At 40.0% G+C, this 16,104-nt stretch overlaps 1 protein-coding gene across 4 annotated transcripts in view; it reads left to right on the top strand.

Annotated features, from left to right (window-relative positions):
* Positions 1-16,104, top strand: part of HYCC1 (hyccin PI4KA lipid kinase complex subunit 1) — a 38,099-nt gene that overhangs the window by 20,767 nt on the left and 1,228 nt on the right. For 2 of the 4 annotated variants that reach the window (XM_053466598.1, XM_053466599.1), the window contains exons 3-10: positions 124-225; positions 2,568-2,747; positions 3,958-4,038; positions 5,125-5,240; positions 6,084-6,179; positions 11,643-11,759; positions 12,912-12,999; positions 13,422-13,581. In XM_053466598.1, the coding sequence (XP_053322573.1) occupies positions 124-225; positions 2,568-2,747; positions 3,958-4,038; positions 5,125-5,240; positions 6,084-6,179; positions 11,643-11,759; positions 12,912-12,999; positions 13,422-13,581 (940 nt within the window). Of the gene's footprint in view, positions 1-123; positions 226-2,567; positions 2,748-3,957; positions 4,039-5,124; positions 5,241-6,083; positions 6,180-11,642; positions 11,760-12,911; positions 13,000-13,421; positions 13,582-15,173; positions 15,452-16,104 lie in introns of all 4 variants that reach the window. The other 2 variants (XM_053466601.1, XM_053466600.1) reach the window with 2 other exon arrangements.

Below are 16,104 nucleotides of genomic sequence, written 5' to 3'. Positions count from 1 at the left end.
ATTTTCCCTTTATTTAACGTATATGCAATAGAATGAAAATTAAGCGTCTTTCATGGAAAAGCATGAAAATTAATGAAATGAATTTGTTACTACATTTTTTTCCCCCTTTGGTTTGACTTTTAGATGCTGCCGGAGGCATCCCTTGCTAGTTATGCATCAAATTTGAAAGAGAAGAGTACTCTGGTATCTGCCATCTATGAAGTCATCCAGGAACCTCAAAGCGAGGTAGACACCAAGACTTTACAAGGGTTATTTCACTCTGGGAATATATGTTTATATATGTTTTAAAGCCAGCTTTTCAGTTAAACGTGGATGAACGTCTACAGCCGGGTATCTCCAGCGGCCACCTGTATTGCGCAGGGAAGGTTTTGCCAGGGAATTGTAAAGTTATTGATCTCCAAGCTCTTGTAGTTAATCCCCTGAACGTTTGGCATTTGCCTAGGAAATGTAGGGGAGATCATGGGATTTGTTTTATCAGGCGAGTATGTGATACGCTAAAGAGATCCTTGGTGACAGGGCTCGTCCAGAGACTTCTTGTCCAAATTATAAGAAAATTGCCTTTTAAAAGATAGCTTTTGGGTAGAGCAGAACTCTCTGTTGAATATGCTGAAGACAGATCTATCGCCTTACTATAAAAACACGTGTAATGGTTTTAGATATTTAAGAAAGCAATGTATATATTCTATAAAAATATATTTATTCTAGGGGCTATCTTTATTTATATAGATATACAATTGGGAACAGCCATCTTCATTTTCTTTGTATGATTAACACCCCCCCCATTACGTTAAATTAAATTGTTGTATTATTGCTGATTGTGAAGATGCGGTGAGGTGACATGAAGTGCCTTCAGGCAAATTAATTATAAATATTGGTTTTGGCAACATTTGCCAAATTCCTTGGCTTTCCTGAGGTTATTGATAATTTTGAGTGAATTTAGATGTGCTGAACGATTGCCTATGGCAAATGTGATAAGGGAGAGCTGTGACCTGGATAAGTCTCTTCTGTCCAAGCCATATAGCGCTAGAACCCCCGCTAATACTAAAGAAGATAGGCCGCTTGGTGATGTTGATAATTAAGCCAATGTCAGGCCTTAGTCTCAAGAATAGAGAAATGTGTTAAGAACACAAAATGTTGTAACTTCATATATTTAATCCATTATCGCAACCAGCATCTAGAACCAACCATTCTGCGCACGCAAGCTGGTTAAGTACTTGGAAGTACATTTTCTGTAATGAACAAAATGAGCAGTAAATCCTGTAATTGAACAGAAAATGGGAGCATGCAATTGACGTGATTCATAAAATGTTTATTTTCTTGAAACCGGAGTAGGTGGGGGTGGAACTTTTTAAATCTTTCCTGCAGCCTAGCAACCCACCAACCAGCTTTTATTGATAATTTACTTGCATCATGGACAAACTGTTTTCTGTTGAAAAGCCTGCATTTAGGGAGTGATGGAATGGGGTTTTTAGCAATTTTTCAATCCGAAGGACAAGGATTTTTTATGTTTTTGCTTCGTGACGTTCTGTTTTGGTCCCTGGAAAAGAAGGCGTTCAGTCAGCCTGAGATAGCGCTGTATAAACCAGCTACCGGTGACCTTGATCTCGTTCTTTTACATCTCCGCGTGTTGCGTACGGCACTTATCGGTTTTATAAATGTGTACAGGTTGATTTGCAGAATTGTTAACCAGTACTTGCCGTTTATCTGAGCCAGCGGAAAAAGAGCTTTCGCTAATTTGGTAACCATATTTTTTTTATGCACAAAACATTATTTTAAAGAAGATTATTTTTGTGAATGTTGGCTGTCCCTCAGTCATACTCCTCACCTTGTTCGGAATCTCCTTAATACTCTGCAGGCTGTAGCAGTAGGAATGATGGAAGGTTAAAGGGACTGTCCAGTGTCCCTAGGAGCCCCTTGAACCAGAAAAGAATATAAAAGCACTTTCTTATGCATTAATTAACCCGAAAAGGAAAGAAAAATGCTTACCGTAACATGCTGCAACGCCAGGGCTGCCGCAGAACACCCTCTCTGTAGCCACTGGTTGGCTGTTTGAGGTAGCCAATCAGTGGCAGGAAAGCACTCACATTGAAATCAGTGCCCCCCCCACTCCAAAGCTTTCAAGTATTCGGCCGAGCAGCTCCTCTGCGCATTAAAATTAAGGGTTGTGACAAATGCATAGAAGTATTTACAAAGGGGACACCATGAAAATGTACAGGCACTTCTCACTTTAATATGTTTGATAAGTAGAGTGTGAAGATACGGGGCAGTAAAGGGTAACTTACAGAGTAGTTTGTGATGAGCGGAAGACGTGGGGTAGTAGAATAGAAAGTCAGGAAAGGGAATGTGGGAGGATGCAGCATTACTTAGTATGATAAATGATCACCTCTTAGTTTAATATATTTATTCAGCCTATTCAATACATTGTTCTGCTTTTGGGCCAAATGGTTGCTGTAACAGACCTTCCTTGTGTGTGATGTATATTGCACTTGCATGGTTACAGAAGATGTCCATGTTCTAGGAGAGTGTTCTAATGATGACCCTTGTTTGTGTCTTTTCTGCTCTTGAAGTTGCTGGAACCCGTCTGTCACCAGCTCTTTGAGTTTTATCGGAGCAGAGAGAAACTCCTGAGAACGTTCACGCTTCAGTTCCTCCCAGAGCTCATCTGGTGCTACCTCTCCGTGTCCTCCAGCAGACACCTTCAGAGCAGCGGATGCATCGAAGCGCTTCTTCTCAGCATCTACAACTTGGTTAGTGCCTTCCTGCACATAGTCTGCTATTCCTGTTTGTGCTTAACAGAACCTACAGCATACTGAGCGCATGAGAGAAGCACACACATAAAATTATATGATTTACCCCTGAATAAGTTAAACAGAATGTACAAAAGCCACAGAAGGACAGGAAGAACAATTTTGCTTGATCTTGCCTCAATTCATGCTAAAGCGATAGTACTCTTGTCCTCCCTTAGAGGACATTTATTGCCTTTAAGCTGCTTCGGAGTGACATTCCTCCATTTGAGTGGAGATGTGATGTCTCAGACGGCGGACAGTCTTCTAGATGCAAAGCATTCTGGACATTAGGAGATGATTCCTACAGGCATAATTTATTTCATAATGCTCCCTTAGACGTAATGAGTGATATTTTCCCTGATATGCTTTCTGAGCTCCTTTGCCATCTTCCTTCTGCCATGTAGCAGTGTATGCGAGTGTGTGCGTGCCTTCATGTAAAATAAGCTTGGGGGGTATTTTTAGGCAGGCTTTATCTCTGAAGCCGTATTTACTGTTTTAGTACTCTGAAAATAATACGCAACTAGGCATCTTACTCGATTTATTCGTATAAATTTGTGTTCATTTATTTTCCATGAGTAGGTAATGCAGTGAAATAGCCAACGAATGCACTTCATGTAATGGCAAATGTTTACTTTCCATGTTTTAAAGAGGCTATTAAGGGCGTTATTAGTGCTCATTGTTCCTTGCACTTCGATCACCCTGGAGGAGTCGTCCCTCCTATAGGAGGTGCGGAAGCAGCGTGTGTTAAGTATAGGCTGGGATTTAATGGCCAGATTGCTGGATCTGTCAGGTTTTCCCAATGTAACGTGCTGTGTGTGTGGGATAGAAAGTGTCTCTCAGTCATCACAGTCTCTATTATGCTGCATTCGCTTGTCTTGCACTCTTTGCTCATTCATGATTTCTGGCAAAAGGCCTTGACTGTCTCAGACTATACCGATTAAAGAAAAATACTGTCCAATTCATAAGCAAATATTGGTATTTATTATGTTGTATTTATACATGTAAATCTGCAGTAGACATCTACTTTGCTCTTATGTTGTCCTAACTTGTGACTTTGCATATTAAACCGTAACAAAATGAAGTTTAAACAATTAAAAAGGGTAGCAATTACTTTTTCAAATGTAGCATAGCTGGAAGTCGCTAAAAACACGACTCTTTCCAATCCTTCTAGGAGATAATGGATGAGGAAGGACGAAGCAAAATCTTATCTTTTACAATTCCATCGTTGTCCAAGCCTTCTGTGTACCATGAGGTAGGCATCTCCAAGACCATACCATGGTTTTCCATGATCATGTCTATTTTAGAACTAGACCTTCGTTCCCTGTTGGGATTTCCGGCTAATCATATGTAAGGTAAAACGCTTGACATTAAAAGCTTTAACATCAAAACCTGGCCAAATTACATACGGATTTTTTTTTTTGCATGTTCTCCCCATGGAAAAGAGATTAAAGGATGAGATATTATCGTTAACAAATGCATGTCATGTGACCTAAACTTCTCTCCCCTCTCAAACATCTCATATTCATTAATTAAAATCTCCATCTAATGTATACACAGACGATCCGTCTTATAGTTTCTGTAACCGTCTCTTCCAAGGAAGTAACTTTATTACCCTTGACAATTTTGCTTGTGTTTACTGTCTTTTTGGAAAAATAAAAATCGTTGATCCTTATGATAAACCGTCCAGAATATAAGCAGCTTACTTGGTCATATGAGGTGATATAACTGCTCTCGCCGTGCTATGATGTGACGGAAGCGCCAACAGAATGTGTGCACAACGCTAATGCTTCAATAATGAGAGTGCCGCGCAACGTCATTCACCATGTCCCCCGATATGAACCTTTACGATAATACCACCCAATGCTAGCCGAGGCTGCTCATTCAGGCCCCTGGAAAAAGCCGTTAATTATGCAATCGTGGATACCGTGAATTTAGTTTCAAGATGCAAGGATGGGGACTAAAAGTTGCTACCTTTCCTAAGGCCTGGGGGAAATTTTAAACAAGTGTTCATCGTGACCCTCTTTAGATGGTTGACGTCAGCCCTCCACTAAGTAGCACTCTTTGTATAACCTGGGTAAGTAATTGGTATTAAAGCCCAGCAAACAGGTTAAGGGGCTGATATCCGTAAACAGAAATGCTTGTTCGTCTTGTCATCATGTTGTGCCTGAAATACCACTCAGCAGGGCTGAGCGCACTAGGGGTTTATAATTCTAATCATTAAGCAAGGTTCTGTCATTTAATTTGGAATGCAGTGTTTCGTTGCATTCATTCATAAAAATATAATCTGTGTGTTATGTGTTTGTCAGAGTTGTACTAACTGCACACGTATTGCCTCTAGCCTTCCAGTATTGGATCTATGGCACTCACGGAAGGAGCCCTTTCGCAGCATGGCTTGAGCAGGGTGGTGTACAGCGGTCCGCACCCCCAGAGGGAGATGCTGACGGCTCAGAACAGGTACGTTGTTAGATGTATGTTAAGGGAAGTTACTGTTTCTGCTCGCAAATGTGACTGTGCAAGACGTTTACAGTAGCCTTTTATTACCTGCGACAGTTTGTCATATTCCAATTTAATACATCTTCACTATTCCTAATTGATTAACTGTTTGGATGCTAAGCAGAGGTCTCAGAATGATCAAATTTGTATTTTTTCCGGAAATCTTTTTATTACGTTTTGACTGTAAGGCAGACATACTGGGGTATGTTTGCAGGCATCTCTGTGTATAAACATCACCTTGTATTTCATGTACCCCTCCGCACAAAAGAATCATATTCGTGTTATGAAGCCCTGCTTCCAGTGACGGTACGATTAAACTGTTGGCTTTATCCCTGATCTGAGAGCCAGAAGGTTTATTTTTCTATGTTGGCCAAATGACTCAAGTTTCTCTTCTACCAATATGGATAAATCCATTTTCATAATAAACTCTTCTTGGTTATGCCTGCTTAGGTCCTGAATGGAACCTTGGCTTCTTACCCTCAAAAGTTCTGCGGATCTGTAAAAAGGATCCAGAAAAATACATAAGATTAACCAGGCACGCTTGTTGCTTGCCTGCTTTATGCTCCAACTAATTTGTCTTAGGTTGGAATCGGTGGTCATCATTACCACAGTCTACTTGGTTGTCTTTACTGTGGTCCTCAGGAAACATTCTTATGCTTGTAGGATGTTTACATTCTTCTCCAACCGGCCTTAGTCTTGTCAGTCTTCTGGTGTTTGTAATGTACGTTAAGAAGCTCTCATTTGCCTCTTATTTCCCATTGTGTTTTAGCACTGAACTTCTGCATTTATTCCATGTTCTCCTAGGTTTGAAGTGTTGACGTTCCTCCTGCTTTGTTATAATGCTGCCTTGAACTACATGCCTGCCGTCTCTCTTCGGTCACTGTGTCAGATGTGCTCACGGTAAGTGCTCCAGCTCTATTCACGATGCACATGTAACTAGTGTCTTGGCGTTTTATAACTTAGAAGCAAAAATACCCCCCCCCCCAAGTTCTTAAGAACTGCCGCAAACGCGTATAGATGCATGTCTATAGTTATTACTTGCTTTTCTAATGCTGGCTTTAGCCTCCTGACCTGGAAATCGAAAACATCCAACATTTTCCAAATCTAATTTACTTCTATACGAAGGCCGGCTCCAAGTGCTGGAAAGTGTTTAAGTATTGTAGGATGCACAAACCTTTAAACAAAGTCCCTAGGGTTTTTCATATTGCCTTCGCTTGGCCCAGAATGAGTTTTTTCTCGAGCAATTGCCGTCATTAGTCAGCTCAGCAATAAAACTCAAGCAAATAGTTTGTTAGCGTTTGTATATATAGTGCCAACAGATTCCGTAGAGCTGTACAATTGGATATTCAGGCAATGAAATCAATTGGAGGCACCTGGTGAATGTTCTTTCCGATAATTATATCAATTGCAATTTGCCTAAAGGTGAGATTCTTAATAGAACAAAAAGTAAAAGCAAGACTTTAGCTAAAATCGTGAGCCATAATGCTTTTTCGTTTATTAGCCCATTTGGGGTTGGCCGCCGGCACGTGGACTATAACCCGACGGCATGAAGAGCTGCCAGCCTGCCTTTTAATCTGTGGTAACACTAAAAGCTCTCGTAGCTCCTATTCCATGACAGATTGTGCCGGGTGTCATTAGACGTTCTTCACGCTGCGCCTATTTAACCCGACATGTCTCTTTGCTCTTCTGCCTCTGGGCTGGGGAGACTTCTGTGCACGGAGCTTCTAGCTCTTTTTAAGGGAAGCCATTTGGGATTTCTTGAATTTGTGGCTTCTTATCTCCTTTTTTTATTACATAAAAGTTTGCTTTAAAAAAATGTAATTTGGCAAAAGGTTCTGCGTAGCCATGGTTTACAAACTTCAGTATTATAATAATGCTGTATCTACATTTTATTTCCAAAGCTAGAGTTCTTCGTTCATCTCAAACACTTGCCCTGTCATAATGCAATCCTAGCAGAGGTCACACAGAGGACATGGGCCGCCATATGTGAAGCTATAAAAGCTTACAAGCTCCATGCCATGGAAATGGTGTTTCAGACAGCATCGGAGTGACATGCCATGTTAGCGCATGTGAAATCCAGAACAGTGATTTATATGTTAAATACTACACACACAAGGGTGGGCCAGCGACATTTGAGCCTGGGGGACAAGCTGTCAGATGACCCAGTAATCTGAATGTATAGATTGCAAGAGCAGGAGGGTCCCGTTCTCCTTCCGAAGAAGTATATCTTAATGTACGTTAGTATCATCGATTTTTATGTATTGTCAATTTTAAAATTGTAAACTTTCACGCTAATTTAGCTTATTTCAGTTATTTTAATTTTAGCAGTTTGTCTAAAAAAAATTGGGGGGGAAATACATTTTCATGTTTAATTCCGTTCTTGCTTTTTAATTGGATTCTCCAGTCCCCTTTGCAGCCCTGCCAACAAATCATGCATATTAAAGTACAGTGTAAGTACTTCTATGTGCGTTCTTTACCAGCAAGAATAAACCAACTGTTTTTTGGAGAAGCTGCGGCACACTGACGATTCTATTGTCTGATTTTTCATGCCGGTTCTGGCTGCTTAAAGCTTCCAGTCACTTGCCAGAAATGCTGGAGCTGGCGCACATAGTCGATGGTAAGCAAGAGACCCTATCAGTCAAACACGTCCCCCGAAAAGCCAAACCGCTGGGGAGTAGGTAAAGAGTGTATGCGTAAGGTGGGGGGAATCTGTAGTGTCCCTTCGATCTTTACATTTCCATGAATCTGGAGTGTCCCTTCGATCTTTACATTTCTATGTATGAGACCAGCTTTGCTGTTATTTTTTTAAAGCCAGGTTGGCCTTATTCTTGGTGGTGTCGGGGCTCTTTAGCCCTGTAGTCTGGTGTACGCACACGTGCCGTTCCTAAATGCCACGAAAGAGGCAGATAGTGCCTGCTTGAATGGATGCTGCCTGGGGGTTATTGATCGCCTAACTAATTAAGTGCCGGGTCAGTCAATAATTCCAGCTACCCGAGATATTTTATTTAAATCCCTTTCAAGTGGCTCGTTGCTGAGCATTCATCGGTACAAGCAGCATATAAAAAAAATATAAATGTTGGCTGACGTTCGCTGTGGAAGAGCAGCGGGTTGTTTATTTCTCCACCGCCGTTCTATCTCTCATAAAGATGTGTGAGTTCTCCGAGATAACGCTGATTGGCAGAATGGGGAGTTGAAGAAGCGCTTTATTTCAGAGGGTTATCTTATATATATATACAGCCCTAGACATTACCCAAAGCAAGGAACACTTTACAATTGCCCTCAAAAGCCAAGCTTAAGACTCTGGTAAATGATTTATGGCCTGAAAGATACTTCAGTAGCTGTTAAAACCTCCAGCTGACTTTATGGCAATAAATTCTAACGTTCCCCCTCCAGCCACGGGACTTGCGCTGTGACAGTCATTGTATTTAATTGTTGTCTGTATTTTTAATTAATATATATAGCGGTTTTGATTGCTGTTGTTTGAGAACCTCTGTACGCATCGCCTTTCATGGTCCTACCGTGTTACGATATTACCATATCTGTGTGCTGCATTCAATTTATTCCGTTTTATTGTTTTTAAATCATTTACAAATATATATTAATATTTTATTAGTTTCCAGTGATCAGCGCATTGTAGTTACTAGGATTCACAAAAGATTTTAGCATACTTCTTAGGTCAGTCGGTCTGTTACGATGTTAACGTTCAGAGTACAGCAAAATGTAAATCCAGAGCTTTAATTCCGACATGACCGTGGATTGACTCGGCAGAGCGTGTCTGTATTAAATCCATAACCGCTTCATCCGTGGAAGAAGCACGCAGCTCTTTCGTTACGGGAAAGGTATATCTCTTGTTATTTCGTGTTAGTGCATTATATCTGTCCGGTGTCACGTCTTCATGCGGTAGGCGACAGGAGACAGACTTGGAAGGTACCGGGTGAAAAGTATGCAGTATAAACATGGACGGCTCGTTTAATCTTTTCATTCAGTAAAAATGAGTGGGCCGTGACACGGGGAGTTAACGTAAAGACTGGTACCTATTCCCCAGAGCATAAAAAACATTCACAGAAAAGAGGCTATAAAAAAGGGCTATGTTCATTGTGGGGGGGAAATATACAAACCCCCTTTTTTATCTTTTTTTTGCAACATTTTTAGTATTCAGATTTCTGTCCGGTCTTTAAAAGAACACTAATAAAGCGAATACTATTAAAAAGCACCCGGCCGAAGCATTAATATCAGGGATTCTGTTTCTCTGTGCAGCCGTAGATTGCTTAGTCAATCACACCATAAATTGCCCCAGTTTCGGTAAGCTTTATCTAATCGTAACACGGCTGTATCGCTTATCACACCGTATGCACATGTTGATCACTTCAGCAGCACCTCGTAATTTGAGTTTGTTTTTTTGTATTTTGGGTATAAAAAGAGTAAATGACACAGAAAACTAAACTAGGAATCAAGCAGTGAAAATTGCTTTGTGTAAATAATATAGATATTATTTCCCAGAACAAACAATTATTAAATAATATTCCATTATACACAAAACAACACTGATGTACAAAACCCGTAGCATCTAGGTGTCGTTTACATCGTCAGTAGAGTATCTAGCGATGTAGGTAGGTTTTGGCTACTTGAAGCATAAGAATAAACCTACAAAGAACAGTTTTGTATGGATGTCCGTTAGTTCTTGTTTTCCCTGCGTGGTTTAATTGCAGTAAATCCAGACTTCTTTGTCTCCTTTAAAAGCTGAACTTTGGACAGTAAGGGAGCAGTACTGGTCTACGATAACCTCCAAAGCACGCTGTATGAGAAGCCAGAGTATTGTCTCATGTATATAGCGATGTTTGCAATAACGGGCTTGTATAATGTTATTTGACTAGATGTTTACATAATTACGTTACGTGCTGCGTCGCATGTGACACAATCCGTTCTGTGAACTCCAAAAGGCATTAAATAGCCGGGGATCATGGCTAGGTTAGTACCAGACAAAAGATGGTTTTATGAAACTTTCTTTTGTGACAAACATTACATACATATTAATTAGAGCCATAAGGCGATGACTGAAGGATATAGCAGCGTGGTTGGGATGGTTATTATTTATTGATTTATAAAGAGTGACCTCTTGTGGCCAAAGTAGGTGCCTACATGCAGAGTAGTATTTATGGATTTCTTTAACAGCCAAAGTTTTAGTTTTTAAAGCAGATGTCGATGTCTGTCTCAGTGATGTGTTAAGAAGAATTAGCTGTTTGATTCTTTTTCATGGTAATATAAATTGCTAAGGCAAATCTGAAAGGATCAGGATAAAGCATGTTCGTACATTTTCACTAGTCTGAAGTATGAAGAATCTAGCAGATAAGTACAAATATTCTCTGGGCTCGCATGTGACGGGGCTCCTGGTCGTACGTTGTTTTTTCCCTCATATCATGTCTACGTTGCGCTTTAATTGAGACGGGGGCTGACTGATGGGCTAATTCTGGAGAGGAAAACACGATCTCTTATGGGACCTTGGGAATAACTGCAATAATGCTAACTACTTTTCCATCCCGGTGTAGTAGATAAGTGAAACAGCCACCATGGGATAAGTCATCCTTACTGTAAAAGAAGACAAAGGACCAAGTAAGGTTTTAGTTACTTAACAGCAGGAAAAAAAATGGGCAAACTAGATGGGCTGAATGGTTCTTATCTGCTGTCAAATTCTATATTTCTATTCTTAATACTATTATATGCCAGAAATAATGATTTAATCGAGTTAAATATTGCATTCATTTTGTTTGGCTTTATCATTTAATTGGCCCGAGACGCGGTAGATTCCAGCGCTGTCGCCTGTCCAGCAATTAAATAGATACTAGATGTTAAGGGACTTGAATGACATACTGTACATTGACTACTTTGGCTTTATATATTGTACATTAATGAATAGCCTTTGGTAGTTTGTCGCTTGGGCTATTTCATCGCCAGCTTGAGCCCTATGAATCTAATACCTGCAAGAACTGTCCGGACAGAAAGTAATCTATACATGTCCTACGTAATAGAATTTGCCTCACGGTTGCTTCACAGATTGTTAAATTCTCACTATGTATTAAAATCCACCTTTTATGTACTCCTTGGACTGTGCTATCCCAGGTTCCTGTTCTCTATATTCTCTATAATTTCATGATTATTCACCCTTTTGCTTCCCTCTGTCTCATGTTTAAACAATCACACTATTCGTCGAGCGAGTACGCCCTGTGGGTGCTTTCAGTATGCGAGGAACGCTGATAACTGTGTAGGTTCCCATTTCAAGAATCCGATATGACCTTTAACTGCCAAGTAAAAACATTCGCTGCTTTGATCACCTGTTTATAGCGTATTTGCTTCTGTATTTTGCAGGCTCTGTGTCTGTGGATATCCTCGTCAACATGTACGGAAATACAGTGGTGTCAATAGCCGAATCCCGATGTCCCCGGAATTCATGGTGCAACTTTTAACCGGCATTTATTACTCTTTGTAAGTGTCTTCTTTCTGCTTTTTCCTTATTAATATATATATTAATATATTATATTATATTAATTATCGTATATTGGGCTTTATTCACTAAACGTTTTGTAGATGAGTTGCGGTCTTATTGCTGCATAATGAATACAAATAAAGTCTGCTGGTCCTGTATAATGCGCAATTCAATGGGTGAGGCCATTAAAGGTATCTGGATGATTTGACTATACATTATACAGGACTAGCCATGCTCGTCCTGCCTCATGCTCACTGGGGTCTGCCCTTCATAATGAATAGCGAAGTCAAGGAGCTGAAATAACTCTCCTGACATCTCTCTCTTTAGTGAATAACCCCCCCTTGTTTCTTAACAGATTAAGTTTTAAATTTTGGGGTGCAAGCAGCAAGTGTAGATGAAATCCCATAAGCGCAAATGAAATGCATTAAATACTTTAACAGAGAATGTCCTCATTTTATGGTGTGTTACACAACATGTCATTTGCTTTGTTAAATAATTACTTTTCTTCTTCAAAAAAAAAAAATCAGAAAAGCATGAATATTGAAATGTGATGTACTATACTTCAGGTGTGCAGAACATGTTCACATTTTCATATGATTAGCATCCCGTCATACATGTGCTTTCGGTATGCAAATCCTGTTTCCACTGGGTTAGTCATCTTTCCTCGCAGGCGCCTGTGATGTTAACAAAGTCGTGTTTAAGATGAGATCTGGAGTGTGAATATCATGATATATCCAGCACGACGACACGGTTATTAATGTTAATGACTAGGAGCATATAAACTCTTATTTCTGCAGATTGTATTTTTAGAGAAGTATCAATGCAAAGGAATGGCTTCAATTTGACGCGTTACCCATAGTGTTTGGGGAATTAAGAGTAAAACTCATAATTTGATTAAATTGTATAAAAGATTCTGTTATCTTGACATTATTTACCCAGAATAACTTTACAGAATAACATTTAACCCCTTAGGGACAATGGGCGGTCCCTCAACCCATTGAAAACAATGCATTTTGAGCCCGTACATGTACGGGCTTTGTCAGTAAGGGGTTAACATGGAATTCTCCGATATAATCTTTTACATCCATGCTGTTGGATGTAGCGTGCTTTCTGTAACCGGGTGCTAAAGCGCTTCTCGCGTCTCTTTCTAGTTATAACGGAGAATGGGACGCAGCTCGTAAAGCGCTGGATGATGTTCTTTATAGAGCGCAGCTCGAGCTTTTCCCGGAGCCGCTCCTGGTAAGTTTTCTTGTTTGTCTGGAGCAGTGTTACGAAGCATCAGACATCACACAACCTGCCACAACATTTAACTTTAACCCTTTATTAACATCTCCCCTCAGGCCCTTTCTATAGCTGTCTGTGAGCCCCTGTGAAACACACACTAATGTTCTTAGTACTAATAGTTTTGCAGAATCATTTGTATTTCCATGGAATGGTCGTGGAATTGTGAGGTTTTGTATCCCATATAGTACGTACCCAGTGCCAGTGGGTGAGCTGACGTCCCGACAGATGTATGGCGGGCTATGTGTGTGTGTGTGTGCCTGAGAAATAATAATTATTATATCTTTATTATCTATATTATATATGTAGAGAGAGAGAATAAAATTGATATTATAATATACAAAATGATTATTCTTTTGGCTTTTCTTTTATGTTTTCAGGTAGCCAATGCAATAAAAGCCTCGTTGCCTCAAGGGGTGGTTAAGGGAAACAAAGATGGCACTAAATGTATACAAGTGGAGATCACCCCGTCATCGTCTAGGATATCGAGAAATGCTGTCACCAGCCTGTCTATCAGAGGGCATCGATGGAAGAGACATGGTGAGAAATAAGGAGTCCTACGTGCCCCTGCAGAGTGTGATTTGCTTACTTTTCAGTTTTATTTGAGAAATGTTTTAAAGCTTGCTGTCATCCAAATGTGTATCAGACATCGTCTTGATTGAGTCCAAGTGAAGTCAGAACCGGACACGGGACCACGAAGAGAGGTCAATGAGCAGTCTGTGTAGCAATCAGTTGGCATCCAAAGTCATCTTTTTGTTTTTAACTCCTTTACGGACATCAGTGGTAATATTAATTGTTAAAGTGTTAACTGCGTTGGTATATGACTATGATAACCACTATATGCAAGAAAAGGAGGTTTCTTTAATACATTGTGAAGCACACACTTTAACGATTCAAATCAATGCGCTGCATGAATGGTGAGTGTTTCTTACAACAAAGTCTAAAACAAAGCCGGCATGGATTTAAAATGCAGAAGTTTGTTTTAAGTAGTGATCAAACATGTCTGTGCTTAAAAATATGTCTGTGGACCTGATTACTTTCAGTAGATGTGAGGGATTATTCAAACGGCCCAGACCTTCCAATTAAGGAGCAGTGATATACCATAACCCTCACATTCTGCACCGTACATGGAACACACGATCTCCTGTGAATTACGTATTAAGTATGGACGGAAATTGCCTGCTAAAATCTATAATAATGATTAAAAAAAGTCCGGACAAGAAAACTGATGGGTGAAAAGTATAAGGAAACACTTAGACAATGAATTAGGAAGCGAGCTGACAGGTTTGTAATTGCAGTCTAGTGTTTGATTAAACTTCCGGCATCATTTCAAATTAAACAGATATGACGGAGATCAATCAATAAGGATATCACTTTTTTTGTTGGCGATCTCGCATATAAGCAGAGCAGAATAGTGGGTTTTGCTGGAGATGAAGTGAGTTCTCCAGCTTTCGTATTCTTCTACATCCAAAACGCAGTCAGCGTGACCCGATAACACGATTTATCTTTATAGTCAAGTCTTTACTCGCTTTCCTATAATTCATCATGTTACAGTTCTTTATCGTTTACAAATGTTAAATATAAATACCAAAATATCTCTATTCAGTGGACACATGATTACCTGTGAGGTTTTATAAAGGAATAATTTGGTGAATCCATAAAATATTACAGAATCGCGCTGGAAATGTGTACAAATTAATGTTTCAAGCCCCGATCCTCATGTGCTTCACGCTTTTGTAAAGTGTTAGTAGAGTTTAGAAGCCAGGTTTATACATCTGGTGACTTGGTGGTCTAAATAGATGACCCCACACGACCTATTCCGCTTTCATAAATAATATTCCATTGCATGACTGAAATAGATCTCACGTTTGCTGTCGCTTCACCTCCACCGTGATAAGTGAATCACCAGCCTGTTCGTTACAGTAATTAAGGATGGGGCTTTGTATGAGAAATAAAGCTGCATTACCTTACAATCTGTTATTGTTAAACCCAATACGGCATTTATTTGGTTCAAAGTAGCGAAAACATTCTTTTCATTCATTTGTTTCCTTTACATGATCATTTTTTTTGTTTATTCATCATCAGCCATCTTGTTTTTTTTTTCGTTTGTCTCATTTTTTTCCCCATTTTAGAACAACCCGAAACTAGTATTGACTCATCAGATATGGGCAACCTTGTCATACCCGAGATTAGTGTCACGAGTGTTTCCGGAGAGAAAACCGGGAATGGGGAGAGAGTCAGAGCACTAACAGAGAACGATGTACAGCATATGCAGGCAGTGCAGGAGAACTCCGCAGAACCTAGAACTGAGATCAGGAGGCAAAAATCTGTAAGGCGAATGCTGGAGGATGGATTAACGTCACCGGGCAGAGTGCAGTGTTAACAAATCACTTGATAGATGGGCTCCAAGGTACCTGCAAGTGAAACGGTCACACTGCATGGGTTAGAAGATACAGGGCTCTGCTGTTAAACGGCTACAGGTTGCATGCACGTTGGGTCGCTGGCTCCAGATGCTCACACCTGCCTGCACGATGTGACTATTCACTCGGGGTAAAGGAAAAAACCTGTTAGCCGTGGCTTTAAGGCATGCTTTGGGTTGCCCACGCTCACACAAAATAAGCGTTTATCCTCCTGTTAAATACGTTTCCTTGATGTTGAGTTATTTGGCTTTTACACAACCCAATATTGCATGATTAGACACTTGGGCAGAGTTACAAGATAAGCTCGTAAATTCTAGAACTGTATTGTGACCTTTCCATTTGTTGACCTTAACATTACGCAGTTGATTTGTGTGCGGAAATCAGTAGCAAAAATCTATTTTCCCCCTCTTTTTTTTTTTTTACCATATGAATGCTTGGAGAAAAATATCTTCACCTCTACATGTATGGGATGATATTGTAATCTCTTAATTGCATGAGTATCGGCTATTCTCTCCTCACAATCAGGACATAGCGGGCATGCTTTGGTTGATTCTGTCCACAATTCTGCTCTAATATATATTCTTTCTATAATTCAGTATGGCGGTGAGTAATGACACAGCTTGCGACGATCCTTATAGCGAGC

This window comes from Spea bombifrons, chromosome 5, assembly GCF_027358695.1.
Source record: "Spea bombifrons isolate aSpeBom1 chromosome 5, aSpeBom1.2.pri, whole genome shotgun sequence".
NCBI lineage: Eukaryota > Metazoa > Chordata > Amphibia > Anura > Pelobatidae > Spea > Spea bombifrons.
Note: the sequence above shows the minus strand (reverse complement) of the source record. Positions and strands in the feature narration are given on the sequence as shown.